The sequence below is a fragment of the Cloeon dipterum genome, chromosome 4, assembly GCF_949628265.1.
Source record: "Cloeon dipterum chromosome 4, ieCloDipt1.1, whole genome shotgun sequence".
NCBI lineage: Eukaryota > Metazoa > Arthropoda > Insecta > Ephemeroptera > Baetidae > Cloeon > Cloeon dipterum.
This window is the reverse complement of record NC_088789.1, coordinates 35,908,854-35,934,600: the sequence shown is the minus strand read 5'-3', so window position 1 is coordinate 35,934,600 and position 25,747 is coordinate 35,908,854. Positions and strand designations below refer to the sequence as shown.

General features: G+C 40.9%; 4 protein-coding genes across 4 annotated transcripts in view; 2 read left to right on the top strand and 2 right to left on the bottom strand.

The window, feature by feature from the left end:
* Positions 1–689: 689 nt before the first annotated feature.
* LOC135943899 (uncharacterized) lies at positions 690–6,672 on the bottom strand. Its single transcript, XM_065490568.1, has 10 exons — positions 6,645–6,672; positions 6,494–6,572; positions 6,243–6,445; positions 6,002–6,180; positions 5,809–5,944; positions 5,533–5,758; positions 5,226–5,482; positions 3,669–3,877; positions 3,533–3,611; positions 690–3,472 (listed from the first exon to the last, which is right to left on the bottom strand). The coding sequence occupies exons 1-10, from the start codon at positions 6,670–6,672 to the stop codon at positions 690–692; spliced, it is 4,179 nt and encodes a 1,392-aa protein (XP_065346640.1).
* A 3,509-nt stretch (positions 6,673–10,181) lies between these two features.
* LOC135942248 (uncharacterized) overlaps positions 10,182–25,747 on the top strand; it is a 93,031-nt gene continuing 77,465 nt past the window's right edge. The window contains exons 1-6 of the mRNA XM_065488268.1: positions 10,182–10,395; positions 10,452–10,630; positions 10,689–10,824; positions 10,887–11,112; positions 11,164–11,420; positions 11,472–11,689. Of these exons, the coding sequence (XP_065344340.1) occupies positions 10,788–10,824; positions 10,887–11,112; positions 11,164–11,420; positions 11,472–11,689 (738 nt within the window). The 5' untranslated portion in view covers positions 10,182–10,395; positions 10,452–10,630; positions 10,689–10,787. The remainder of the gene's footprint in view (positions 10,396–10,451; positions 10,631–10,688; positions 10,825–10,886; positions 11,113–11,163; positions 11,421–11,471; positions 11,690–25,747) is intronic.
* LOC135942770 (uncharacterized) lies at positions 11,717–15,107 on the top strand. The gene is made up of 2 exons (XM_065489076.1): positions 11,717–11,823; positions 11,886–15,107. The coding sequence occupies exons 1-2, from the start codon at positions 11,805–11,807 to the stop codon at positions 14,678–14,680; spliced, it is 2,814 nt and encodes a 937-aa protein (XP_065345148.1). The 5' UTR covers positions 11,717–11,804; the 3' UTR covers positions 14,681–15,107.
* Positions 18,053–21,695, bottom strand: LOC135942225 (uncharacterized). Its single transcript, XM_065488237.1, has 16 exons — positions 21,492–21,695; positions 21,157–21,434; positions 21,071–21,104; positions 20,948–21,012; positions 20,787–20,898; positions 20,491–20,735; positions 19,935–20,037; positions 19,465–19,883; positions 19,380–19,415; positions 19,203–19,323; positions 19,039–19,148; positions 18,911–18,985; positions 18,819–18,855; positions 18,681–18,754; positions 18,523–18,619; positions 18,053–18,324 (listed from the first exon to the last, which is right to left on the bottom strand). Exons 1-16 carry the CDS (start codon positions 21,547–21,549, stop codon positions 18,053–18,055), a joined length of 2,136 nt encoding a protein of 711 aa, XP_065344309.1. The 5' UTR covers positions 21,550–21,695.

Sequence of the window (25,747 nt, the reverse complement as noted above, 5' to 3'; positions counted from 1 at the left end):
GGGGGGGGGGCGTGTTTAAATATTGATCACTATTTTATCTGTTTCCACACAGCAACCCTCCTGTCGTACATACTTTTTAAAGCCGCATTAATCAAGTGAGGAATTTATTTAAAATAATTGCTGTCTGCAATTTATTTTTATTTAAATAAATATAATTTGATTTGGATCATGATACACTTGGGAATTAAATGTTGATTGTGTTTCGACACCTCTGACTAGCACCTGAAGAACTTGAAGGAATTCGTTGGCAAGTCGCAGAGGAAAAAACAACCTGGACTAAAGCAATGAACGTTGGGTTGACCGCTCTTGTGCTTTCTATTTATTAAATTTCTCAGGTAATTTAACATAATCATTTTAAACATTGCTATCTTTAAATAGAACGGAAAATCCACGTGAGCTCAATGTTATGAAATAAAACTCGAGTATTATTTTAAAATCTAAATTGCCACCTTTTCTCTTTTATTCAATGCATATTGACATACATTTCAAAATTATAAGACATATTTGTTATCATGAAAAAGAACCGAAACGGCTCCGTCAAAGAATGACAACGGTTCCATTTCAGGAAATGAACTCTTTGTCCTTATATGTATATCGTTTCCACCGTGGAACCAAACGCGTGGAACTGGGTGGTTCCACCATGGAAGCGGAGGGTTCCTTCAAAACAACTGTTTCGCTTCCGATTAAAATCAGAGGCGAAATATTCGGTTCCGCAGAGAGCGAATTTTTCTGCCGATACTATTTTCACCAGGATATTTAAGGTAATATTGATCTCCGGCCACTTCCTCGGCCGTACGGCCTTTGCTGTTTTTGGCTTTCAAGTCAACCCCAGCTTCGTCCACAAGGAAACGAAAAGTTTCCATCTTGTCTTTATTTACGCGAAAGCGTGCGAAGTTATTGCTCGCCAAAATGTGCAGTGCAGTTTCTCCATTATTTGTCCTTTCTTTCACCAGTCGAGGATTAGTTTTGTACAGGAGTTTGACCACTTCCGAATTGTCGTGGTCGTCGAAGTAATTGGTGCAGCTGCAGGCGAAGTGGAGGGCGTTCCATCCTCTGGCGTCTTTGGCAGCCACGTCGGTGCCTTTCTCAATAAAATCGCGGACGAGCTGCAAATTTCCGTGCTGGGCGGCGACGTGGAGAAGGGTTTTGCCTCGCTCGTCGGTTTTCGTCAGGTCGCCTCGCAGCAGTAGGAAGTGATCGTAGTAGAAGTTTTCGTGTTCTGTCCAACCTTGTTGTTCGCCGTTCGGAATGAAAGAACTCAGGTCATCGCCGACTTCTCTCGCCAGCCAGAGCACGAATTCTCCGTTTCTGCGGTCCACAGCCAGCTGCAAAGGACTCTTTTTCTCCTTTCCTGTCGGGATGTGTTTCAAGGCTGGACTTTTTGAGAGCAGGTACTCGGCTATTTCCTTTTTATTGTAAATGACGGCACAGTGGAAAGCGTTGAATTCGTCATTGACCTGCCACACGTGTTTGTTCAGCACACCCTCCTCAACTGTCAGATGAAAATCTGCCTTAAACGTCACCTCATCTCGGGCCAATCCACTGATTTCTTCCTCCAAAATATGCTTGACAACCTCCAGGTGGCCGCCTTGTACAGCCAGGTTCAAAGGGTCCCAAATTTCGAAGGAATTGTCAAAAGGACTACGCGAAATGGCTTGTTTTGCACTGTATTTAAGGAGAACTTTGACGCATTTGAGGTTCCCTTTATTGCAAGCAAGGTAAAGGGCGTTTCTCCCTGATTTCTTATCGAGCGTAAAATTCACGTCGAATCCATGTTCCAGGAACAATTGAAGAATCTCATCGTTTTCGTAATAAACCGCTGCGCAACCGGCGCTGCATTCTGATTTCCGAAGCAGCTCGATAAAGTTGGGGAAAGTCTCTTTTAGCTGGTTGAACACGGAGATGGCGTTAAACTTGGCTATTTCATTGAGGACTACATCCATGTATTTTTCCAAGGTTCGTAAATCAATGACGTTCATTTTCAACAGCTCGATGGCGATATCTTTGTTTTCTATCGCACTGATCAGCAATACTATGGCGTAATTCACGCAAATGGAAGAACAGTGTTTTCTACAATAACCAGGTTTTGCTATTTGTTCGTCACAAAAAGAGATGTGTGGCTTGACCATCCTAAAAATATTCTTGAGGTTTTCCTCGCAAATATTTAACAGAAATTGAACCGATTTGCTTGAAATTGCCTGGGACACGATTATTTGCGTGTGAAACTCGATCTCTTCTTCCTTTTCTAAAGTCGAGTAGAAAAGATCGACAAACTTTCTGACTTGTTCCATATTCCATTTGCCAATAAATTCAATATCAAAATTGCCTGACTCTTCCACGTTTTTCAAAAACTGTTGGGCTGCAAGGAATTCTGCAAATGTCTGGTGGAGGAAAGTAACAGTTTCTTGCTCCACGGTTGCGACTCCATAGTCGTTCATCTTCGCCAAGTCTTCTTTCGTCACTCCAGGTCCAACAAGTGACTCATTTTTTATGAAGCGGAAAGCGATCGACCGCAGAATGTTTAGGGCATTTTCAATCTTCCACTCTGCAACTTTATCGCCGTCATTTTCCCTTTCCAAACACAGTTGTACCTTCTTCCTCACCACCTTGTCGTAAATTTGGAATAAATTTCCATCGCCGCTGCACTGAGCTGCTAACGAAAGGTGCAGCGGGTTGACCAGAATCGTGTTCTTATTTCCACGTCTGTATCTAGAGTTTGAATGGCCTATTTGTTTGACGGCGTGAAGCACTCTATTGATTTCTTCCTCGTTCTTGTCGGTCACTGACTGCAGAAACTCGATTTGCTTTGCTTCATCGAGTGGCTCTATTTCTACAATTGTAGCGTATTTTACCGCTTTCTCGATCACTTTCACTTCGTGGGGTCTCGTTGCTACGCAAAGTGGAACTCCTCTTTCTTTCATAGCACTCAGTATTGCGAGAACTTTTTCCCTGCTGTGTGGACAAATTTCGTCGAAACCATCCAGGAAGACGATGACTCTTTTCTGAGCAATCCAGCTTGTTACGTCTTCAGTGGAATTCTCCGTGGTTTTTGCTAGAAATTCAACTACGTCCACTCGAGAAATGCTCAATATGTAGTGGAAGTTTTTCATTAACGAAATATTAAAAATTTTGGCATTTTGATCTGATTTTCCGACTTGAAAAGCGATTTCTTTGAGAACTGTCGATTTTCCTGCGCCAGCAACCGAACATAAAAGCCAAACCTGGATTTCTCGCAACATTTTAATCAGGTCTTCGAAGAAAATCTTTTTCCTATTGCCTCTCAGTTTGAAATCTGGTTTCACGAAAGTCCTCGGCCAGTCGGGAAAATCAAGCAAGTACTGAAGCGTCGAGTTTAGCAGAGTTAACTCTTTTTTAGTTCCAGTTGAAAGCAGGGGCACTAAAAGCTCTTGCAAACTTTTCCCTTTTTTCATCTCATCTCCTTCGAAGATTCCGATCAAGTGCCCTAGCAAGTCTGAAAATATAAACCGTTATACTAAAATCCCTTAAAAAATTATCGACTTTGATGCTATACCTTTGTCCTTTACAATCATGATAAGCCAGCCGCTGTGGTTCGTTGACGAGACCTCAAATTGGATTTTTGATGTAAAGTGCTAAAATCGAACCGAGAATTAAAAAAAATATCGAAAAAAGGTAATAATTGAGCTCACCGAGTCGCATTCCATCGCCTTTTGGTCAATGATGAAGAAGATTTTGGGCTTTCCGATCAATCTTTCATTTTTCGGGCCGATAAATCCGTGTAAAATATCGGCGATTGGTTTTTCTTCTCCGTTCACAAGCACGCAAACTTCTCTTGTCCTTTCCTTTTCGCTCACTTGGCCGAAAATGCAAGTCAAAACGCAGCCAACGTCATGCTTGACTACGAAGCCGAACTTTTATTAATAATGCATCTTTTTTGGTTCTTCTTACATTACTAGGGTTGGGAAACTTAGACGATCGACTATTTTTTTCTGTGCTCTATTTCTTTCCAAAAACATGAAATCTTCACGAATCATGAAAAATGATGACGATTGACACACACTTAAAATCGTCTAAAACCGTCTAAATTGCCGAAAATCGTCTAAACCCGCCTGAAACAGTCTAAAACCGTCTAAAATCTCTCAAAATAGGCCATTTGCTGGGGAAATTCTCATATTTTATAATATAACAGAATGCAATGTTGATTTGCCGCGGTTATCTAGGCTCCCAGAGCCATCTCTGCACGGGTGGATTTTTTTCACTTGCACCCACCCACGGAATTTTAAATTTTAATCCGCACCCGCGGTGACGTGTGTTTCAAAAACCCGCAACCGCATTACCGAAACCCCGCATCGGCGGATTTTTAAACCAGAAACTTCATATTATGAATTTTGCTATTCCCCAGTTGCATTGGGCCCTTAGTGTTCGAAGCCACCACCAGATGTCGCCACCGTATACTTTCGTGATAAATTTAATTTTAAGGCACTTCCGCTGCGATTTCAGACTCAATCCTGCTACTGTGCATTCTTTACTTAATATGCTTTCTTTTGACGTTCTGAAAACCAAAATCAATCCAGCCATTTGCCGTAGAAACGTCGGAAAATATTTTAAATTTATAAAATAGTTTTCACGATTCTACGCCGATTAGCGTAACCGATGTTGGTTTTCAGCATGTTAAAAGAAAAAAATGTAAAGTGAAAAATGCACGGTGGTAGGATTAAGTATGCAAGTGCCTTAAAATTGAAATTTTACGGTGGCGCCATCTGTTGGCAACGTCACAAAATATTTCGTGGTTTTTAGTGCATAAACCCGCAACCGCAACGCACCCACCAGAAATGACGAAAAATTAAACCAACCCGCCCCTCGGTGCATTTAACCGCGGGTTTCAACCCGCACTCTTACACCCGTGCAGGGCTCTAATAGATATTATGTCGTCGGTGGTGTCATTTGTGTGACAAAAAATAATAAAAATTCATTGTATAAGTACATTTTCCTGCCTTTTCCAAGGAACTTTGGTAATATTTAATTGAATTATTTGGCCCATAATTTGAATAATTGAAAGAAAAACTGAAAAAATATCAAAAATGCATGAAATTGGCACCAGAAAACAGCCTTCTCAAAACAGTCTAAAACCGTCTAAATCACTAAAACAGTCTAAAAAACAGTCTTTTTGAGGGCAAAAAGCGTCTAAAAATAGTCGACTATTTTGTACAAAAAAACAGTCTAAGTTTCCCAACCCTGTACATTACCTTGTTTGTAATAATTGTTCATTGATTCCTCTTTCAGCTTCCAAAGTCTTGTATCAAAATCCAAGTTCTGCCGCAGAGCTTTTTCCATATCTAGAACTTCTGTCGTTTGCCGTTCGTAAAAGATGAAGGCGCGCCGACCTCTGATGTTTTGTCCTTCGTCTGACTTCCACGAAAAAAATTCAGACGTTGACGTGATTGTTGCTGCCTTTTCCATGCGCGAATCAGTTCGTGAAACAGTTTTTCGAGCAGTCAATGTCCTGAAAAGCATAACGTTTATTAATTAAGAATTGGAAGAGAATCAAATCACCTCGAGAAGGAAAAACTTCTGTCTAAAGGGAAAATTTTGACCTCTGGCGTCTGACCAAGATGAAGGTTGGTTGCGAAGTCCGGTCCGGCGATAGACGCTTTGTGCATTTTGTGTTGCACTGACGTGAGGAATAACAACAAAGGCTTATCCTCGTTGATCTGGCTCAAGACATCGCACAGGATGGTCACAAACCAGGAACCGCGTTCACTTGTGTTCGCCATGGTTGCTGAAAGACGATATCATTTTTCTAAAAATTCATGAACATTGATATTATACTTTCGACTGTTGAATAAACGATGACTGTGTTGAACATATCAGGAGCCGACGTAATTTGGTAAGAATTTCGGCTGTCGTAACTGCTGTAATCCTTTTTTCGGTCGAATTTTGCGTCGTCTAGATCTCCTCTACACGGCTGTTCAATTTTACTTTCAGTTTTTGCATTTTTTTAGCAATGCTAGCTTAAACTTACGCCAAAGTTAATAAGCTTCAAGCTTTTCCCGAATCCATGCAGTTTTTTCAGGGAGTCGAAAACGTCTTCTGTCGTGAAGGAAATGAAATCATTGAGTGTCTCGCTCCAGTAATCAGTGTAGATGACTCCAGTTTCGTTGCCGTGCGAGAGGAAAAACAGAACGAAAACTGACGGAATATCTGAAATAAACAGAATATTATTGAAATCGCGGTGACAATTTATATATTCGACTATTGTCCACCTTTTGAGGAGAAAAACCGCAAGAGCTTTTCCTGGCTGCCGAGAAGATGGAGCAAAATTTCCTTTTTCGGTCTAAAAAGGCTGCGGAAATTACAGTTTCGGTTCTTTCCAAAGGTCATATCCAATTTCTCCACGTCAGGCGCGTCACAGCTTCGAAAGCTTTTTCTTTTTTTGAAATCGTAATGGACGACAAGAACGAACACGCTGTAATGAACATGAAATTAAAGCGAAATGGCGTTTAAGAAAATTTACTTGTCTGCGTTTTGTTTTCCTGATTCGAACTGAAAGAAACCAAGATTCGCTGGACCTGTTGGACGACCTTTAGCCTCACCTGGAAAATCGGCGGTTTGCCGTAATTTTAGAGGAAACTAGTTAATTTATGTTGCGAGCCTCAATAAATTACCTCGCTTTAAAATCTCCTCCATCTCCATGGCTCGATGTTGTACACGTTCCACCTTTACTGTGAAGGGAACTTTTAATGTTAATTTAATTTAAAATATCCAAATAATTTTTAAGAACGGTTTTTTTTAACAGTAAACTAACTAAAATTTTGAATAAGGCCGGAAAGTCTGGAATCGGGCTAGTATGTGACGCTTCTAAAACTTGAAATTCTACTCTGCTGAAAATAATTACGCCCTGGTTCGCTCTGTTAACCCTTGCAAAATCGTTTTTCATACCTATAACATTCTGAAAATCTTGTAAAACTCAGTCCTAGAGACGTTTTTTACTCTTGATTAAAATTGTTGCATAACTTCCAGTTGTTTGTAAAATTGATCATATTTCTCTCAAAGTTAAATTGAATTTGTAAAAATAATTTTATCTCGTAAATGAATTTTTAGAATGCTTTTTATTCCTATTTGTTTGAAATATGCAAAAGTATTACAAAATTGTTTCAATTATTACACATAAGCCTCGTGAGGAATTTATTGGGAGTTTCTTTTATTTCATCATGATAAATTTTCATGCTATCGCAGATACAAATTAATTTAGCTGGTACACTATTCTCCTCTAAAAGTGGTTGTGAGGCGGACTATTTTTCTAGTCTAGTTAGGCAACAAATAAAATAATTTTTCGAGCCTATCCGCATGCCGCTCTATTAAACGGGATCCATATTTAATATAAGCTTTTGCTGCGGTGATGCCATGCGCCGACAATAATGTTTCCAAGGCCGGCACACGCCGCACCCTTCCTGCCGCTCGTGCTTTCTCTCAGCAGTCGTAAATAAATTTGAGAAAGCGACACTTTCCGCCTTTTGTAAAACGTCCATTGGCGTTAACATTTTCAAATTTTTGCCATTTGGATAAAAAAACGCTTTAAAAAAGACACGGCCCCGGAAATGAATTAGTTTGATTTGCAGGAACGATATTTCATCAATCCTTTTTGTGCTTTCTGGCTGTGCGTAATAAAAATAATCCAGATCCGGCAAGGAGGTAAAAGTGGTTGAGAACTTACTAAAATTGCTGACTGAGGAAGGTTACGCTCGTCCGTCTTCTGGTTTGGTTCTCGATTCCGACCTTTTCTCTCTTGCTCTCAACGAGAAGTGAAACTTTTTATCGCTTCCTGCGTTTACGCACTGATTGTGAGTGGCAAACAGGCTTATTGTGCGGTGGTTTACCAGCTTCCCTCTCTCGGTGCCTTATCAAAATAAAAAAACACGAAAGCCGGATAAAATGCAACCGCACTCGACCACTCGTTTTCGCTTGCCAACCCGTCATCTCAACTTAAGGCTTTTTGTAAATTTCACAAGGCTATAGAACTGCAATTTGAGCTTTTTTGCTATCCATCTCCATCAATGTCCTTAGTTGAGCAAAAAATATATTTCTGCTGCTTGCAAACTATGTTTCCAATTACAAAATTAAATGCGGCCTGATAAAAACAGCAGTAAAATGAAATGAAAGGCCCAAATTGATGCATCAATTTCCGTTTCTGTTTTCTTGTTGAAAAGAAGGTCAATCGTTTACATTTTAAAATTAATCTCAAACCGGCAAGAGCGCAGATTTGTTTAATGATTAGTTTTTTCATTTCATTCTGCGTTTACGGTCTGCATAACACATAATTATAATTAAACCATTTTGGCTCGCTGTATCGCCTTGGCCTTTTTAAAGGCATGGGTTAATTGATTTTTTTTTTAATTGAGTCGCTCTTTTGATTTGTGTTGTGCATCCTAATCTGAGCGGCTGCCAGTGCTCGGTCCATGCAATAAAAAAGTCCACTGACGTCAACTCGCTGCGACGAAAGTCTAACTATTGTGCTCGCGAGCAGCAGGCGCTGAAAGTCTCACACGTACTCACCGACAGACACTGATAGCGTTTGGGTGCCGCAGCCGCGATCAAAAGTAAGTGAGAAAATAATAATTAATCGCCCTTTAAACGTAGAGGAGCTAAATTCTCGACATCGGTGAATTTTTCCGATTCAATTCGGAGCAAAAAGAAAATCTATTTTGGAGATTAATCGAGTTTTACCGAAATTAGGACTTTTTAAAGAGTCTCACCATGACGCGTAAAATTTATATATTGCTTTTACGGCAACTCGGAGGTGTAAATTGCTAAAAATGAATTTGTAAAAATAATGCGACCAGAGCTGAAGCCGTGCGAGCGGTACGGTAGCAAAGCTAATTAACTCCCTCTCGAACCACACATGCAACAAGAAAAGGCAATCAGAACCTTCGATTAAATTTTATTGCCGATTTTTACTTTTCAATTGCAATAAGCTTTCTTTGGATGCAGAAGGTTGTGTTTGTGAGTCAGCAGAAATATTTATTTGCTCAATTGTGACGTGCGCCACGGCAAACCAAGGGTTCAACGGGCAAAGAGATGCTCTTTTTAAAGAGGTCAGGATTTTCGCAGCGATATAATGAATTAAAAAAAGGAACAAACAGTGGATAACAGTTTTCGAATTGGAGATCTAGCCTTTAACAAAAAATATAGCTTTAGGTTGAGCGGATGAGCTGGTTAGCGAAAACGAGAGGCTTGAGTTATTTTTGGACGAAAAGGAAGCTGGGGTCGGCTCACGCGCAGCCTGTTTGCCACCATGTGGGTAGCCAGCGACGAAAAGTCTTACTGATTGCTAGAGCAAGAGAGAAAAAAGGCAGGCGCACGTCAGTCGCGAGCGAGAGCAAAAAACCAGAAGCCAGAACTACACCTTTCTCAAGTTTTCCGTTCCATCGCTCGTAAAAACTGTCCCGATTAGAATTATTTGTAATTACTCACAGCCAGAAAGCACCAAAAGGATTGATTTTTTCAGCAATCGAAACGAATTTCTCCCCAAATTGTTTTCCGAAGCTTAGAGTGGTTTTTTAAATGAGTTATTCAAATGGAATTTTATTTCTGAAATTTTTATTTGCGGCCAATCTAAAATCTTAATCGATGGTTATAACCTAATGAAGATGAACGTTTAAAACTAGACGAAAAGTCTCCAATTCTTTATAATTTTCCCCAGAAATGTCTACATTTTATATTTCACCCCTGGAATCGGTTCGGGGATCTAACCAACGGGCCAGGGCCGCATTTTTTTACCAGAGTAGAATTTTAAGTATCACGCGTCACAGGTACAGGAAAGAGGCCAGGACTTTCCCAGGTCTATTAAAATAATTGAAAAAGCCGCTCATGCGGTAGAAATACTGTTACAAACGCTGTTCTTAAAAATAAGCTATAACAATTTAATTAGATATGCGATTTAATTAACGTTTAAAATCCCCTTCACAGTAAACGAAGAAAGAGCGACATCGAACGATGGAGATGGAGGAAATTTTAAATCGAGGTGATTTATGCAGCATACATAATTGAGTTCCCTTAACCTAACGGCAAACCGACCATTTTCTAGGTCAGGGTCAAGGTCGTAAAACATTTCCAGCGAATCTTGGTTTCTTTCAGTTCGGATCAGGCAATCAAAACGCAGACAAGTACAAATTATCTTTAATCCCATTTCGTTTTAAACGAAATTTCTTTACAGCGTGTTCGTTCTGGTCGTACATTACGATTTCAAAAACACGACGAAATTTCGAAACTGTGACGCACCAGACGTGAAGAAACTGGAAACGACCTTTGGAAAGGACCGGAACTGTAATTTCCGCAGCCTTTTTAGACCAAAAAAGGAAATTTTGATCGAACTACTCGGCAACCAGGAAAACATCTTGCGATTGTTCTCTTCAAAAGGTAAAGGAATTTGTAAATAGAAAAGTCCGGTTTCTATTATTTTGATTGCCATTTAGACATCCCGTCGGTTTTCGTGCTATTTTTCCTGTCTCACGGCAACGAAAATGGAGTCATCTACACTGATTACTGGAGCGAGACACTCAGTGATTTTATTTCCTTCACGACAGAAGACGTTTTCAACTCCCTGAAAAAACTGGATGGATTCGAGAAATGTTTGAAGCTTGTCAACTTTGGCGTATGTTTTTAGCTAGCATTTCTAAAAAATGCAAATAATCAAAGTAACAATTCTACAGCCGTGTAGGGGAGAACTAGATGACGCAAAATTCGACCGAAAAGAGGATTACAAGGACTACGAAAACAAAAATTCTTGCAGAATCACGTCGGCACCTGAAATGACCAACACAGTCATCGTTTATTCAACAGTCGAGAGTAAAATTTCTCAGTGTTATTTGTTCCCTAATAAATTGCATTTATACGATTTTGTTTTTTAGCAACCATGGCGAACACAAGTGAACGCGGTTCCTGGTTTGTGAACAGCATGTGCGATGTCTTGAGCCAGATCAACGAGGATAAGCCTTTGTTGTTATTCCTCACGTCAGTGCAGCACAAAGTGCACAAAGCGTCCATCGCTGGACCGGACTTCGCAACAAACCTTCATCTTGGTCAGACGCCAGAGGTCAAAATGTTTTCTTTAGACAGAAGCTTTTTCTTGTCCAGGTAATTTGATTCTTCTCCAAAGTGTATGAATAAAAATGTGTTGGTTTCCAGGTCATTGACTCCTGAAAAATCTGTTTCAAGAACTGATTCGCGCATGAAAAAAGCAGCAACAATCACGTCAACGTCTGATTTTTTCTCTTGGAAGTCGGACGAAGGACAAAATATCAGAGGTCGGCGCGCTTTCATCTTTTACGAACGGCAAACAAAAATAGTTGAAGAAACAGAAAAAGCTCTGCGGCAAAACTTGGATTTTGACACCAGACTTTGGAAATTGAAAAATAGGTCTTTGGAAGATTATTTCATAAAAGGTATAACAAAAGAACTCGATTAAGATGCTTTCTAAACGTTTGCGTTCATAGTTCGCGAGATGGAGCATGACGTAGGTTGCGTTTTGACTTGCTTTTTTGGCCAAGTGAGCGAAAGGGACAGGACAAAAGAAGTTTGCGTGCTTGTGGACGGAAGAGAAATTCCAATAACGGAAATTTTGCATGGATTTGTCGGCCCGAAAAATGACAGATTGATCGGAAAGCCGAAAATCTTTTTCATCGTTGACCAAAAGGCGATGGAATGCGACTCTGTGAGCTCCGCTGTTTTATTGCATTCCATATTTCTCATTCTTGGTTCGATTTTAGCACTCTCGATCAAAGAGCCAATTTGAGGTGTCCTCAACGAACCACAGCGGCTGGCTTGTCATGATTTTGAAAGACAAAGGTAGCGCCCAATTCGTTCATTTTTTTAACTTAATGGTTAATCCAACACGGTTTCTTTCGCAGACTTACTGGACCAATTGATCGGAATCTTCAAAGGAGATGAGCTGAAAAAAGGGAGAAGTTTGCAAGAACTTTTAGTGCCCCTTCTTACAACTGGTACTAAAAAAGAATTGACTCTGCTTAACTCGACGCTTCAGTACTTACTTGATTTTCCCGACTGGCCGAGGACTTTCGTGAAACCAGATTTCAAGCTGGGAGGCAACAGGAAAAAGATTTGCTTCGATGATCTGATCGAAGAGGCGAAAGCGTTGCGAGAAAACCAGGTTTGGCTGTTAAGTTCGGTGGCTGGCGCTGGAAAATCGACAGTTCTCAAAGAAATCGCTTTTCAAGTCGGTAAATCAGATCAAAATGCCAAAATTTTAAATATCTCGTTAAAGAAAAATATCCTTTTCATATTGAGAAATTCTCGAGTGGATTTAGTCCAATTCCTAGCCAAAACCACGGGGAATTCCTCTGAAGACATAACAACTTGGATTGCACAAAAAAGAGTCATCGTTTTCCTGGATGGATTCGACGAAGTTTGTCCGCACAGCAGGGAAAAAATTCTCAAATTAGTGATTGCCCTGAAAGAAAGAGGAGTTCCACTTTGCGTAGCAACGAGACCTCACGAGGCGAAAGTGATCGAGGAAGCAGTTGGCAAAGCGAAACTTGTTCAAATAGAGCCACTTGATGAAGCAAAGCAAATCGAATTTCTGGAGTCCGTGACCAACAAGAACGAGGAAGAAATCAAAAGAGTGCTTCACACCGTCAAACAAATAGGATTTGCAAGCTCTCAAAATCACTTACCTCAACGATATAGAGGTGGAAATCAGAACACGATTCTGGTCAACCCGCTGCACCTGTCGTTAGTTGCTCAGTGCAGCGGTGAGGGAAATTTATTCCAAATTTACACCATGGTGGTGAGGAAGAAGGTAGAAATATGTTTGGTGAGGGAAAATGGCTACAAAGAAGTGGCAGAAGAGAGAATTGAAATCGCCCTTAACCTTCTGCGGTCGATCGCTTTTCGCTTCATAAAAAACGAGCCGCTTGTCGGGGATGGAGTGACGAAAGAAGACTTGGCGAAGATGAACGACTATGGAGTCGCAACCGTGGAGCAAGATACGGTCACATTCCTCCACCAGACATTTGCAGAATTCCTCGCCGCCCAACAGATTTTGAAAAACGTGGAAGAGTTGAGCACTTTTGATATGGAATTTATTGGCAGCTGGGATAATATGGAACAAGTCAGAAAGTTTGTCGATCTTTTCTACTCGACTTTAGAAAAGGAGGAAGAGATCGAGTTTCACACGCAAATAATCGTGTCCCATGTAATTTCAACCAAATCTGCTCCGTTTCTGATTCGAGTTTGCAAGGAAAACCTCAGCCAGATTTTTAGAATGGTGAGGCCACACATTACCTTTTGTGATGAACAAATAGAAGAGGATTTCTATCTCTGGGATGATGCATATGGTTATTGTAGAAAACACCGTTCTTCCATTTGCGTGAATTACGCCATAAAATTGCTGGTCAGTGCGATAAGAAGCGAAGAAATTGCCACCGAGCTGTTGAAAATGAATATCATTGATTCCCGCACCTTAGAAAAACACATTGATTGGATCCTTAAAGAAATTGCCAGGTTTAACGCAATCCCCGTGTTCAACCAGCTTAAAGAGACTTTCCCCAACTTCACCAAGCTGCTCCAAAAATCAGATAGCAGTGCCGGTTGCACAGCGGTTTATTATGAAGAAGATGAGATTTTAGAATTATTCTTGGAAAACGGATTTGACGTGAATTTTACGTTCGATAGAAATAACAATGGAAACGCCCTTTTCCTTGCTTGCCAATGGGGGAGCCTCAGGTGCGTCCAAGTTCTCCTCAAATACGGCGCCAAACAAGCCTTTAAGCATGGTCCTATTTACACGTACCGAAACATTTGGGACCCTTTGAACCTTGCTGTGAAATGCGGCCACCTGGACATTGTCAAGCATATTGTAGAGGAAGGAATCAAAGGATTGGCCCGAGATGCAGTGACGCTTGAGGCAAATTTTTTTCTGACGGACGAGGAGAATGCGATGAAGGAATTCGATGAAAGGTACAGTTACGAATTCAACGCTTTCCACTATGCCGTCTTTTATAGACAAAAGGAAATAGCTGAGTACCTTCTCTCAAAAAGTCCAGCCTTGAAACACATCAGGACAGGAGAGGGGAAGAGTCCTTTGCAGCTGGCTGCGGACCGCCGATTCGGAGAGTTCCTGGTCTGGCTCGCGAGAGAAGTAGATGATGACCTGAGTTCTTTGATTCCGAACGGCGAACGACAAGGTTGGACCGAACACGATCACTTCTACTACGAGCACTTCCTGCTGCTGCAAGGCGACCTGACGAAAACGGACGAGCAAGGCAAAACTCTTCTCCACTGCGCCGCCCAGTACGGTCATTTGCATTTCGTCCGCGAGTTTATCGCGAAAGGTGCCGACGTCTCTACCAAAGACGCCAGAGGATGGAACGCCTTGCACTTCGCCTGGAGCTACACCGATTTCATCAGCAACCACGACAATTCGGAAGTGGTCAAACTCCTGCATTTAACTAACCCTCGACTGGTGAAGGAAACGACAAATAAGGGAGAAACTGTACTGCACATTTTGATGAGCAACAGCTACTTAGGCCATTACGAAGAAGAGACATCGTTTAGCAGAGAAACTTTTCGGTTCCTTGTGGACGAAGCCGGGGTGGACTTGGAAGCCAAGGACAGAAAAGGCCGCACGGCCAAGGACGTGGCTGATGATGATCACCCTGACCTGTGGAATGTGCTTGATCAGTAAAAATACAGAACACTTTTCGATTTCCCCACTTCAGGTATCATGCCGGTTTGCGTCTAAAAGGCTCCAAATTATTTCCACCTGCCGTGTAAGCGCAGAAGGACGAGCCTGTTGCGGCTGCAATTTGGTTATATTATTGATTGTTGTGGGAGACAGAGAGTTGTTTAAAAAGACGCATGAGGCGTGGTACCGTCCGTCATTTATCCAAGTGGAATACACCAGAGTCCATCTTCTTCATCGCTCTACCGCACTGATTTTTGCAAGTGCGAGACGCGCAAGAAACGTACTGGTCTCGTCCATGCCTTCTTCACCGTCCTGTCCAAAGGTGGAAAATCAAGATCGACAATTTTTTTGCGAATTATGCTTTATTTACAGCACGTACTGTTTCCCATTTTGTCTTATCGTTTGAATAAAAGAGGTTTTATGTTTCTCCTAATGTAATTGAATTTCCTTTTTACTTTCAAAAAGATCATCCGTCCTATGCACGTCAAATTTACTAAAAAATGGCTCTGCGTGGAGATTAGAATTAGATCATCGCATTAAATATATCAGTTGTATCATTTTTCGCGGCCTTTTTTTGCCAGGACAGAATGGCAGCCGCTCAGATTTTAGGTTATACCAATCCAAACAGCGAGTCAATTTGAAGACAATTCACGTTACTCCTCTGCTTTTAAAAACGCCAAGCTTTTTATCTCTACATACATAAAGCGTGCCAAAATGGTTCATTTTCTTCTTAAATAACAATTGTGCTGTGTCAGCGACGCGGGGCAGGGCCGCCGAATGGGTGCAGTCGGCCCTGCCGGCGCGCCTTCTCCCTATCACGAGGTCAGAGTTTGTTCTTCTGTGGCCAAAGTAGACTTTACAGGGTGCAGGGTGGACAAGAAGGGAAAATGCCCAGTTACTATACCATACCAGTTTATTGTAGTTAGCGGCGACAGTACACAGCGTGGCTACCCAGAGGGACGAGCGGGGGAGCGAGAGAGTTACCCTCTTGCTCGTGTGCCGTCAGGAGAGAGAATGCGTTGGTGCGAGCGGGTCGTGTGTTCGTGAGGGGGAGGCTCTGGCGTTGCCTTTATTGATACCTGAGTTTCTCCCTCCGCTCTCCCCTGTGGGCGCCCGAAAGTTAACGTAAATACATATCGGTGCGGAACGATTATTAATGCGATCGTAATATCGTCAGGTAAAACCCTGACATGCTGCATTTATCTGAGGGACGAGAGTTGCGACGCGCGGGCACGGCAGCGTTTGCTCCAATTGGCGAAGAAACTTATTTGCGTGTGAGATCAATGGATCTGGCACAAATTAGTCGACTGCGAGGGCAAGATCTGAGACAAAAAAATCACTTTTCCATTTTCGGCCCAAATCTGGCATTTCTAAATCATTTTCTTTCCCGCTCTTAATTTATTTTAAAGGCCGTAAAAGTAAACCGCGAGTTATAGATCAAGTGACACTAATTGGAATGAACATATAGCCTCTCAGTTTCCAATTTGCTTTGTGACTAAATATTATGCAAGACCTACAAATAGCAACCGGAGGAGTAGACGAGATGGCTGGCCAAAATGGCGCGGCAGCACGCAAGGAAAGTGTTGCTTCACTTGCGATTGCGATTGGATTTTGCTGCTCGAGTTATTCCGCGAAAACAGCGGACGCAAAGGGCCATTCTCTGCTTAATTGCAAGTAGTTCGTTTCGCATTTGCTAAATATTTGCCTTCTTATTTTTATGATTTCACTGATGCCATTATTTTTTCTTTTGCTAGTCCTGAAAACCGAAGAAAGCCGCAGATTAAATTAAAGATCACACCAACATTGGACTTTTTCTAAAGCGTTCTCTCACCGATGCTATTTTAATTTGCCTTCATTTATTTCTTTCCCCAGCCTGAAATGAAAATAACACCGTCTTTTTAATGTCAGGGACCAAGACGCAGAATTTATAAAAGTCTAAATATTTATTTTTTAATTCAACCCTCAATTTCAATCATTTTCCCCGCATAATCGGTTGCAGCTGTAATTTTCGGCTGATGAAAAAGCTACTCTTAATTTGACCAGCTTTAAAATAAAAAAGAAAGATATAAGAAATGCATCAGAGCACGTACAACCAGCGCAATAACGGCAAATTCATTTAAAAAGAGTATGTAATAATGGTCCTAAATGGTCTGTAGTTTTAATTTCAATAAAATATAACTAATAATCAATCGCCCCACGTTGTCATAAATCTCTCGAATCGAGGTTTAAGTGTTACAAGCTAACTCTAACCTCCCCTTTTCTACCGGACCGACTCTCCGACAAACACTGACTCCCGTCGTTTTGTTAAGAACGCTTGATTATTTTTGTCGTATTTATTCTTGGGATGAACAATCTCAAATCTCCTTTGCGCATTTAATTTCAATACTGCCAGAAAAATGTAGCCGTGTTTTTGCTGCAGGCATTCGTTGTTGTGATTTGGTTATTGTGGCCTTGAGTGGCTCTTCCATCTTCCTGTCGCTGCGTGACCGCGTTTTCGATCATGTTGGCTGACCAGGAGCAGGCACAAAATATCCAATATTAAATTAACGAACGAAGGGAAACAAAGCAGATGCGAAATGCGATCTGCAGAAAATTTAAAAAATCGCATGGAAGGATGATAGCGATGATAGTTTCTATGGAGTTAGATTTTGAGGCTTTTTAATAAATTGCAAAGGAAAAAAGGTATTTGCTTCGCCCATCAAATTAAAGCTCTAGTTTTGTTGAAAGCATTTCGCGGCCCGATATTAAAGCGGTTGAAAACAAGGCTGGCTCACCGCACTTTTAATTAATCCAGATACATATATACAGGTTGATTTTTTTCAATCAGGAAATATTACAAAAAAATCACAGATGTAAGTACAGTCTACAGTCGGTGTCATCTCAAAACTATGCTTCATCAATCTGCTATCGTTCGGCTTGTTGTGGTTTGAGCTAAAAACGAAATAAAGCGATGCTGTGCAAACGAGAACATCAAAAAGACGTGTTCGTCTTTCTAAACTTAAAAAACTAACTCAAATAAAATGTTTCGTAGTTATGTCGCGCGTGTATTTAACAATAAAATTAACTTTCACGCCTGCCTCTAACAGATGGAGCGGAAATTGTCGGTGGACAACGATAAGAGCGTCTGATATTCAGTCGCAAAAGAGCAATCTCGCTTCAATTACACAATTTTTTTTATAAATCTTGATCAGCAAAAGGAAAAGAAACAATTTTTGTAAAAATGGTCTAATACATTGGAAATCAGGTACAATATGCAAAATTAATTAGAACGCTTTTATTCAAACGTGCGTACAAAACAAAACAAAAGACAAAAGTTGTGAAAATAAAACTCAATCTCTCGAAAAAACGACAATTTTGATTTGCGTCTTGTCGCTAGGTTTCAATGCAGATGAATTTAGACAGTTGCTTAAAAGTGGAATTGTACTTCTCCGGGTATAAGAAATAATCGACGATGTCAGATTCACCCATGGTCGTAGCAATCAAACCTCTGCCGAGGTGATCCGCTATGAGGATCGACGGCGCGCACGGGTACCTATATTCTGCGAAGTACATGTTGTCCGGCAAGACTTTGCGGCTTTGGCACCACACCTCGTGCGACTGGTTGATGAACTCCGTTTCACCCGCCAGTGCGCCATTATTACTCGCTGCGCAGAAGAAAAAAAATGTTAATTTATATCCCCGAAGAGATTATTCTGCATAAAACAACAGATACATAATGCGCGCGTTATATTCTCGTAGGGATTTTTAAATTTATAAAAATTTTGAGTTACAATGAACAGGTTAGAACCCTGTGGTCATTTGAAATGTTCAAAATTTTTCAGAACTGCAGCATTTAAACTTACAAAAGGTTTTCATGATAAAGTTCACATCTGCCCTGGTTTCGGGCTCCAGCATCTTCATTCCGATTGAGCAGCAATGTTTGTACGCATCAATCGGATTCTGCGATATGGCGAGCATTAATAAAACATTTACCATGCGTTTGCTGTGAATTTTATATCACCAGCATTCCATTTGGAACTTGGTATGAAATGTAGACCGTCACGTTGGACTTGGAACTCAAGGCTCCCTTGCCATCTATAAATATGTATTTGTTAAAGTTAATTTAAGTGTAAAGAGAAATCAGTGCTTTTTCTTTTACCAGAACGGGTTTTGTTTAAAAGATCGGTGGCAGTTTGCTGCAACATTAAATCATTTAAACCGAACAATAACCTAAAATGCCAAATGGCCTACATTTTTCACGCAAGGGAATGCATTCGAGATCCAACAAGTCCGGGGCGGAGGAACACACGGAGTCGGTGGTTGGAACTGAAATTTTACTCTGCTAAAATCTTCATCTTTGAAATAATTTCTATGCGAACAATGGTGCTATTGCCGAAATTATTTTGCACGATTTTCGAGAGCAACGCGGGCTCCTTCTCCTGGCCGCACTTGAATGTTTCGTACGCAGTCACGCATTCGTCGTCAAGTTCTGAACGCAAATCGAATTTATAAATAGATAATCAGTTTAAAATGTGAAACAGACTTTTTCCACTGCATTCGTCGTGCGCGACAAATCCCTGTTGAAGCCTCGTTGGCTCCTCCTGCGACACGAGTTCTATTTCCCGCAACATTTTGATGCTGTTCAAGCCGCTCCCGATGTCAAACTTGAAAGCACAAGATTTAAATTTTAAATTCAAAACGTCTAAATTCAACTGTTTACCAATCCAACTTCGACTCCGATGCATTTCAAAAAGCACTGTAAAATGAAATTATTAACCAAAGATTAAATAGAAAATTTTAAAAACCTTGAGATTGAGGGAGAAAGAGGTCGCAAGAAAGGCGCTCGCGTTCAAAAGCAGGTCGATTTGCTCTGTTTCGTGAATGATTAGATTAAACACTTTAATTTGTTTCAAAGATTCGCATATGCCTGAGGTGATGTTCCAGATTTCTGCGCACTCTGTTTGCATGGCCTTTTGAGAGGTGGCCTTCTTGCGCACCTCGCACAAAAAGTCTTTCTTTTCGGCGCAGTCGGCAGTGGCCAAAAGCAAAGATTCGCTTCTCACTTCGAGGTAAACGCAATCGAGGCCTTTCACAGGGTGACCAACCTTCCACCTGAGCTCAGCCTCCTCGAAGGCACGGTTCATCGAGCACCACCGGAAGTTCGAATCGCAGTCCAGGTCCGTGCCGGACAGCCAGAAGTCGCCAAAGGTCACGGGAGCAAACTCTTTAGAATTTTATTAAAATTAAAGAAATTAGAGTTCGGTTTGATCCTTACTGGAGACGATCTTGGAAAAACAATTCGCTTTTCCCGCCGACTCCATCGAGGCCAGGGTCAAACCAACCCTGCAGCAATGGGTTCGGGCAGTCGCCCACGTTGACTGAGGACAACAATTATTGCATAAACCTTTATTAAAGGTATCCATACCATGTTCTTTCTGTAAATTAGAAAATTTCTGCCGCAAGCATCGTACCAGTTGCCGTACGAAAAGTAGTCTGTGAATTTTGTTCAAAATTTATTATCCCTTAATGTATATGCATTAAGTGCTTACTATAGAGGATTTGTTCTGTGTCGAAAAGGCTATACTACAAATGAATGAAACAGTAATTTGGGTTAAGATCAATTATTTATATAAGTTGTTACGTCTCTTTGGCAGGTGGTTTGTGGACAGGAAGCAACGCACGGCTTCGAAGTTGTGCTTAGTTGACCCTGGAACGCATTTATTAGCTATTTACTATCTCTAATACTAAATCAAAATGTCTTAAACTGATGTAAGGTTCAATTTTACATTATAAAGTCAGAGGCTAAATTAGAGAATACTTTTTAATTTCACCTTGCAAGCAAAAATATATTTGTTGGAGCAGTTCCTGTCGGTCAAGACAGCGCCTGTGTAGTTTAGAACGAAGCGGAAGTGGACGCAGCTCTCGTTTCCCCCTTTGTTGTCTGGTTGCTTCTCCTCCCAATCGAGATTCTTGGCGAAAACGGTGGGCCCACTGGGCTCGCACCACGCCCACTTGCCCACCGGTGCCCCCTGCCACGTACCGGAAGTCCAGTAGTTGAAGTTTGCACTCCAGTTGGCTGAAATCAACTCGAATTCGTATTATTTCTTCATCTTAACCTGTGTTAAACCTTTGTTGACGGTCGTGAGGCTTGTTAGTCCCGTTTGCTCGGCCGCATTGTCAATGTTGAGGGCTTCCATCCCCAGAGCGCAGCACTGCTGGTAGTTGCCAGCCCAAGTAACCTGCCCAACCACAGTTGAGAGAGAGATTTTTCGTGAATTAGAGACAAACCGGCTTGTTTCCCAAGAGATACGTCAAGTTTCCGATGTTGTACCAAATTCCGTAAGCGGCTTTGTCTGAAAAGAAAGAGCGACACGTTGGAGTAAATTGATTGGACCTGATTTTGACCAATACTCATCAAGTTTCCAACAGAGTCGAACAGCGAGTCCTTAAAAACATTTTGTTTGAATCAATTTAAATATAAGCTTGTTGAAGCGAACGTTTTTGACGCAGAGTTTCGGACAGTCGACGTTGTACTGACAGATGAAAGGCAGGGTTTGGTCGCACCCCCTGTGCTCGACTCCCCTTCTAGGGGTGCTTGAGATGGCGACGGCCAGACAGCGGTCGAGGGCGGTCGGGGTGGTGTTGGTCGGCAGCCAAAATTCGTTGAGAGCGAGCAGAGCCGCGGACAAGGCAAAGCCCGTCGAACACCACGCGTACTTTTTCTCAGAGTCGCAGTTGAGGTCCTCGTTCGAGCCGCTCGTCCAGTAAGTGCCGGCTATACACGTTATTTAATTTGTTTTGGGGGCATCTCAGGAATAAAAAAGGGTGAAACCTTTGAAGTTGCTGATGCACCGCAGGCCTTCCAGGGAGGTGACGGTGAGAAGAGTCATGTTCAGGGCCTTGCATCGCAATGCAGCCTCATTCCGCGTCACCTTTTCACGCGCTCTTTACTCTAAAGTTTATTAAACTGTTTGAATACTTGCATTTATTGTTGAAACGAAATATTCCAGTCTGCAACTCGACGATTGCATGGAACCCTCGTCTAAATTGTAAATACGCAATTGTAAATGAACGTAATAAGTTTAACTCTTGAACCTACTTGGTGATGGTTTTGATGTGGGAGTGTCCTTTTAAAAAAGAATTAAAAGTGTCTTTTTGAATTTTAATTAAAATACTTTTAGAAATGTGTTGAAGTTTAAGCACGACAAACTGCATGGTGTTGGCTAAATACAATATTTTCCCGATTATATTATTTAATCTTATAATTCCATAAGGTGCACTACAAACCGTTGTTGTTGTTGTCGTGGTGGTGGTTGTTGTAGTCGTGGTTGAGGTTGAGGTGCTTGTTTTAGCTGTGGTTGTTGTCGTCGACGTGACAGCTTCAATTTCAGTTGAAGCCGCCGCTGACGAGGACGCCATTGTTGGCTCCTTTGATTTGTCCGGAGATGCATTAGGTCCAGCTTCCGCCGTCGTGTCTGCTGGTGGTGGTGGTGTTGGCGAATCGGTCGGAGATCCTGCTTTGGAAATAATGCTCTTTTCTTTTTCTGTTCCTCCGACGGTGCTGCTGGAACTCGTCTGCTCTGGAGCTGTAGGAAATTTTGTTTTCATTTCTAGGAACTCTAAACTCTTATTATTACCAGGTAAAGTGCTGACGTCAATAATTTTTGACTCATCAGGCTCGCTTCCTGTCGAAACGGCCGCTCGAATCGTTGGTACCGTTGCGGGCTCGCTTTTGCGCTTAAAAATCAACGCCAAATTCAACGTATAAAACTTCAATTACGAATAATTTAAATTTCGATGCTTACCTTGGGCGTAGTTGTAGACGTTATTTTAGTTGTGGCGTTAACTGTTGGAGGCAGACACTTTTTAAATCCGCAACACTTGACGATGTATTTTCTCCGCATTTTTTTCGGCAAATGAATCGTGATTGGAGCTATGAAATTCATTTTAGTTGGATTTTCCAAAGGATGACTAATATTAACCTGCATTCCCGCCGTAAATGGTTATCTTGAGCGATCTCGCTTTGCCCTCCTGTTGGAAAGAAACAGCTTTGATTAAGAATTTCATAGCGTAAAATTGGGCGCATTCACTTGGGGTGTAGCTTGGTCGAGCCTAATCAGCAGCGGAATCAAAATCAAGCTCCAAATGCCGAGCTTCATTGCATTCGAGAAGAGTTTCGAAAGTGGACTGCCAGCGGGGCATGTAGCATCCTTTTCGGGCCTCTACCTCCATATTCGAGTGACTCATTTCCTCTCTTCAATTCTACGTATAATAATTTCGCTTTATAATTTTAATAAAATTTTATATGCCTTTTTCGATCACAATTTAATATTTAATATGTAAAAGGAAAATCATTAATGGCAAATTCAGATAAAATCGATTTTCTTTTGCTTCTCAAACTCGAGCACGATTCAAATCTTAAATTATGCTTCTTTCTTTAAGTTCTTTTATAATTCTATGATTTCGTTTTATTTTAAAGACCTTATCAAAGCCTGCCCAATAATGTTCTAAATTTTCCTTGGCACATTTGTTGTACTATAATTGACTGCTTGGCGATTGAGAACAGCGCATTTTGAAATTTGCTAGCGAATTCAATTTTATTCGCATGCTCTGCATCCTGTTTCGTGGTTGGTATTGTTGCGGCCTTGAGCGCGCTCCGAGTTTTTCCTGTCGCTGTGACCGCGTTTCGGAATTGATGCTCGGCATTGCTGCACGCCACGTATTTTTCATAAATATTGAATTATATCCAGCAGGAGCCAGCTGTGCGATGAAATTGGTTCGCTCTGCGCAGATCCAAGATGGCGTGCGAATGTGGGAAACAAAAAGCTCTCTTTGGATTGCCGTACGAGTTTGAAAAGTTTGTTTGTACGATCCAAAAGGCACAATTAGCTAATAGTAATGCAAATTATGCGTAACAATATTGACCAAAACTTGCTTCTTTTCGCGCATATTCACTTGACTGTTTTTTCGCGCCATATTCCACCGGACGCCATATCTGTGCGTCGCACCGATCTGGTTATACCAAGGATATTTTGCAGGTATTTTGGCCATATTTAAAAAGACATAATTTTATTGAAATTACCGGAAATTACTTAACTAAGCAATAATGGTGGATTTTTACTATTGGGTTAGAAATGAAACAAAATTAAACACATTTTAACATTCGGGACTCAAATTTATTTGGAATTGGTACATGAAACAATTGTTTATATAATTTAAATCCATGATTTGCCTAATACTTTAAATTCATATTATTTTTAACTCAATAAATAGATTTAAAAACCCTGCTCCTGCTGTCCAGATTATTTTTAATAAAATTAAATTAGATAAAATATAACAATTATATCATTTGACACAAATGCAACCGCAGCCGCTCAATTTCGCTAACCAACTCTCAACTGGAAGCATTTTGTAAATTTGCCAGGCTTTTATAACAAGGCTAGAACTGCAATTTGAGCTTTTTTCCATCTCCTAAATCAGTTCCTTTTCCGGTGCGGCAACATGCTGACCCCTTTAAAAGAGCATCTCTCTTTGCCTGTTTAACCCTTTGTTTGACTATAATAATCGATTATTTCTTTGCCAAATCGACTATTTTTGCACATCCCTAATGGACCATAACCCAAAATTTAAATATTATTTTTTTCGCACGCATTGCTCTTTTGCACGGCCTTTTTCACTCGTTTTGCCAACTCAGAAACAAAGATGCTATTCATTAATTAATAATTCAGAATTATCGGGAAATGAGAAGACCAAAAGAAAAGCAAGAAAGAGATTATTTTCTCCCGTGCGGCGGCGAGAGTGTTAAAAGCAAAAAGGTTCGCGCGCGTTTCTTTTCGTGCTCAAAAAACGAAGACTTGTTTCCTCTTGTTGGATTTTCATGGAAATTTGAAAATTTAGTACGCAATTTTTGCGCTGACCAGCCAGTTGGCCGCTGTAAAAGGATTTATAAAAGTACATAATTAACCAAAATTTTATTTTTTTTGTAAAATTTTATTTTTATTTATAACATTAATATTTGAATGACAGAAAGGCTTACATTTCAGAGGATTAGTCGTAGATATTTTAACAATTAATTTAAATGTGGTGTCTATATGAAGTGATTGAAAAGGTGATTTCCTGTTTTCAGACGTGTCATTTCGGAGCAGTATCACAGGAAAACCGTACCGGTAAGTGTCAATCCCTTTTTAAATTATTATTATTTTAACACTTAAAATCAGCCTGCAATGCGGCTGATCAATTAGACCAAAATGTACTTAGAGCCTCGAGAAATTTTTACCAGCGCTGATTATTTAAAATCCATACAGATATCGACTTATTTTTTTGTTTTACGGCACAACCAGCCAAAAAACTAAAAAATTTGATACAGACAGCCAATATTATATTATTAATTTATCATCTGGTGAATCACACCTATTTACCAAAGCTGAAGATTTTACGCTCCTCAGCCTCTTTCAGTCTGCAATGGCACGGTTTTGGAACGGGACAAACCTGACCGCGGGTGCGGGCAAGGTGCACGCGGGTGCAAATTCCGTGGGTTAAAAAAATCATCACTCTGCATGTAATGCCTAAATTTTGAATTTTAAGATTAAATCCAACCAATTTGACACGATTTATTTTAAGCAGGCGGTAAAACACGGGTTTTCTGATTTTTTTTCATCTGGCTGCTTTTTATTTTTCAAACCAGAATTTGGACGCAGAAGGTTGTGTTTGAGTTAGCGGAAATGTTAATAAATTTGCTCAAGTGGGACGTGCTGAACAAAGGGTTAAACAGGCAAAGAGAAAAAGAGCAGAGTAATTAAAAAAAGGAACTGACGGGGATGGATAAAAATGCTAAAATTGTTAGAAGCTTATTCCAATTGCAAATTTACAATAATTTTTGAGTTATTTAGTGGAAATGAGAGGCCGCGTGCGGCTGCGTGTATTTTTTATTATTTAGATGAATCACCGCCGAGAGAGGAAAAGGTGGTCTGCCACCGCAGCCTCTATTTAATATAGAAAAACTCAGGCAGCGATAAAAAGTCTCAATCTTCGCTCGGAGCAAGAGGAAAAAGGAGGCAGCGGCGCACTTTAGCCGAGAGCGACAGCCAA

Bases quoted from the DNA above. Each gene is read 5' to 3' on its own strand.
- LOC135943899 (XM_065490568.1), bottom strand. From the start codon at position 6,672: ATGGAGATGGAGGAGATTTTAAAGCGAG. The intron at 6,446-6,493 runs GTAAATTTTCTT...TGTTCATTACAG, and splicing joins GGAAAACAAAACGCAGACAA to CGTGTTCGTTCTTGTCGTCC. The intron at 3,473-3,532 runs GTATAGCATCAA...TTATATTTTCAG, and splicing joins CATGATTGTAAAGGACAAAG to ACTTGCTAGGGCACTTGATC.
- LOC135942225 (XM_065488237.1), bottom strand. From the start codon at position 21,549: ATGACTCTTCTCACCGTCACCTCCCTGGAAGGCCTGCGGTGCATCAGC. The intron at 21,013-21,070 runs GTATTGGTCAAA...CTTTCTTTTCAG, and splicing joins CTCTGTTGGAAACTTGATGA to ACAAAGCCGCTTACGGAATT. The intron at 18,325-18,522 runs GTAAGTTTAAAT...TCTTCTGCGCAG, and splicing joins CTTTATCATGAAAACCTTTT to CGAGTAATAATGGCGCACTG.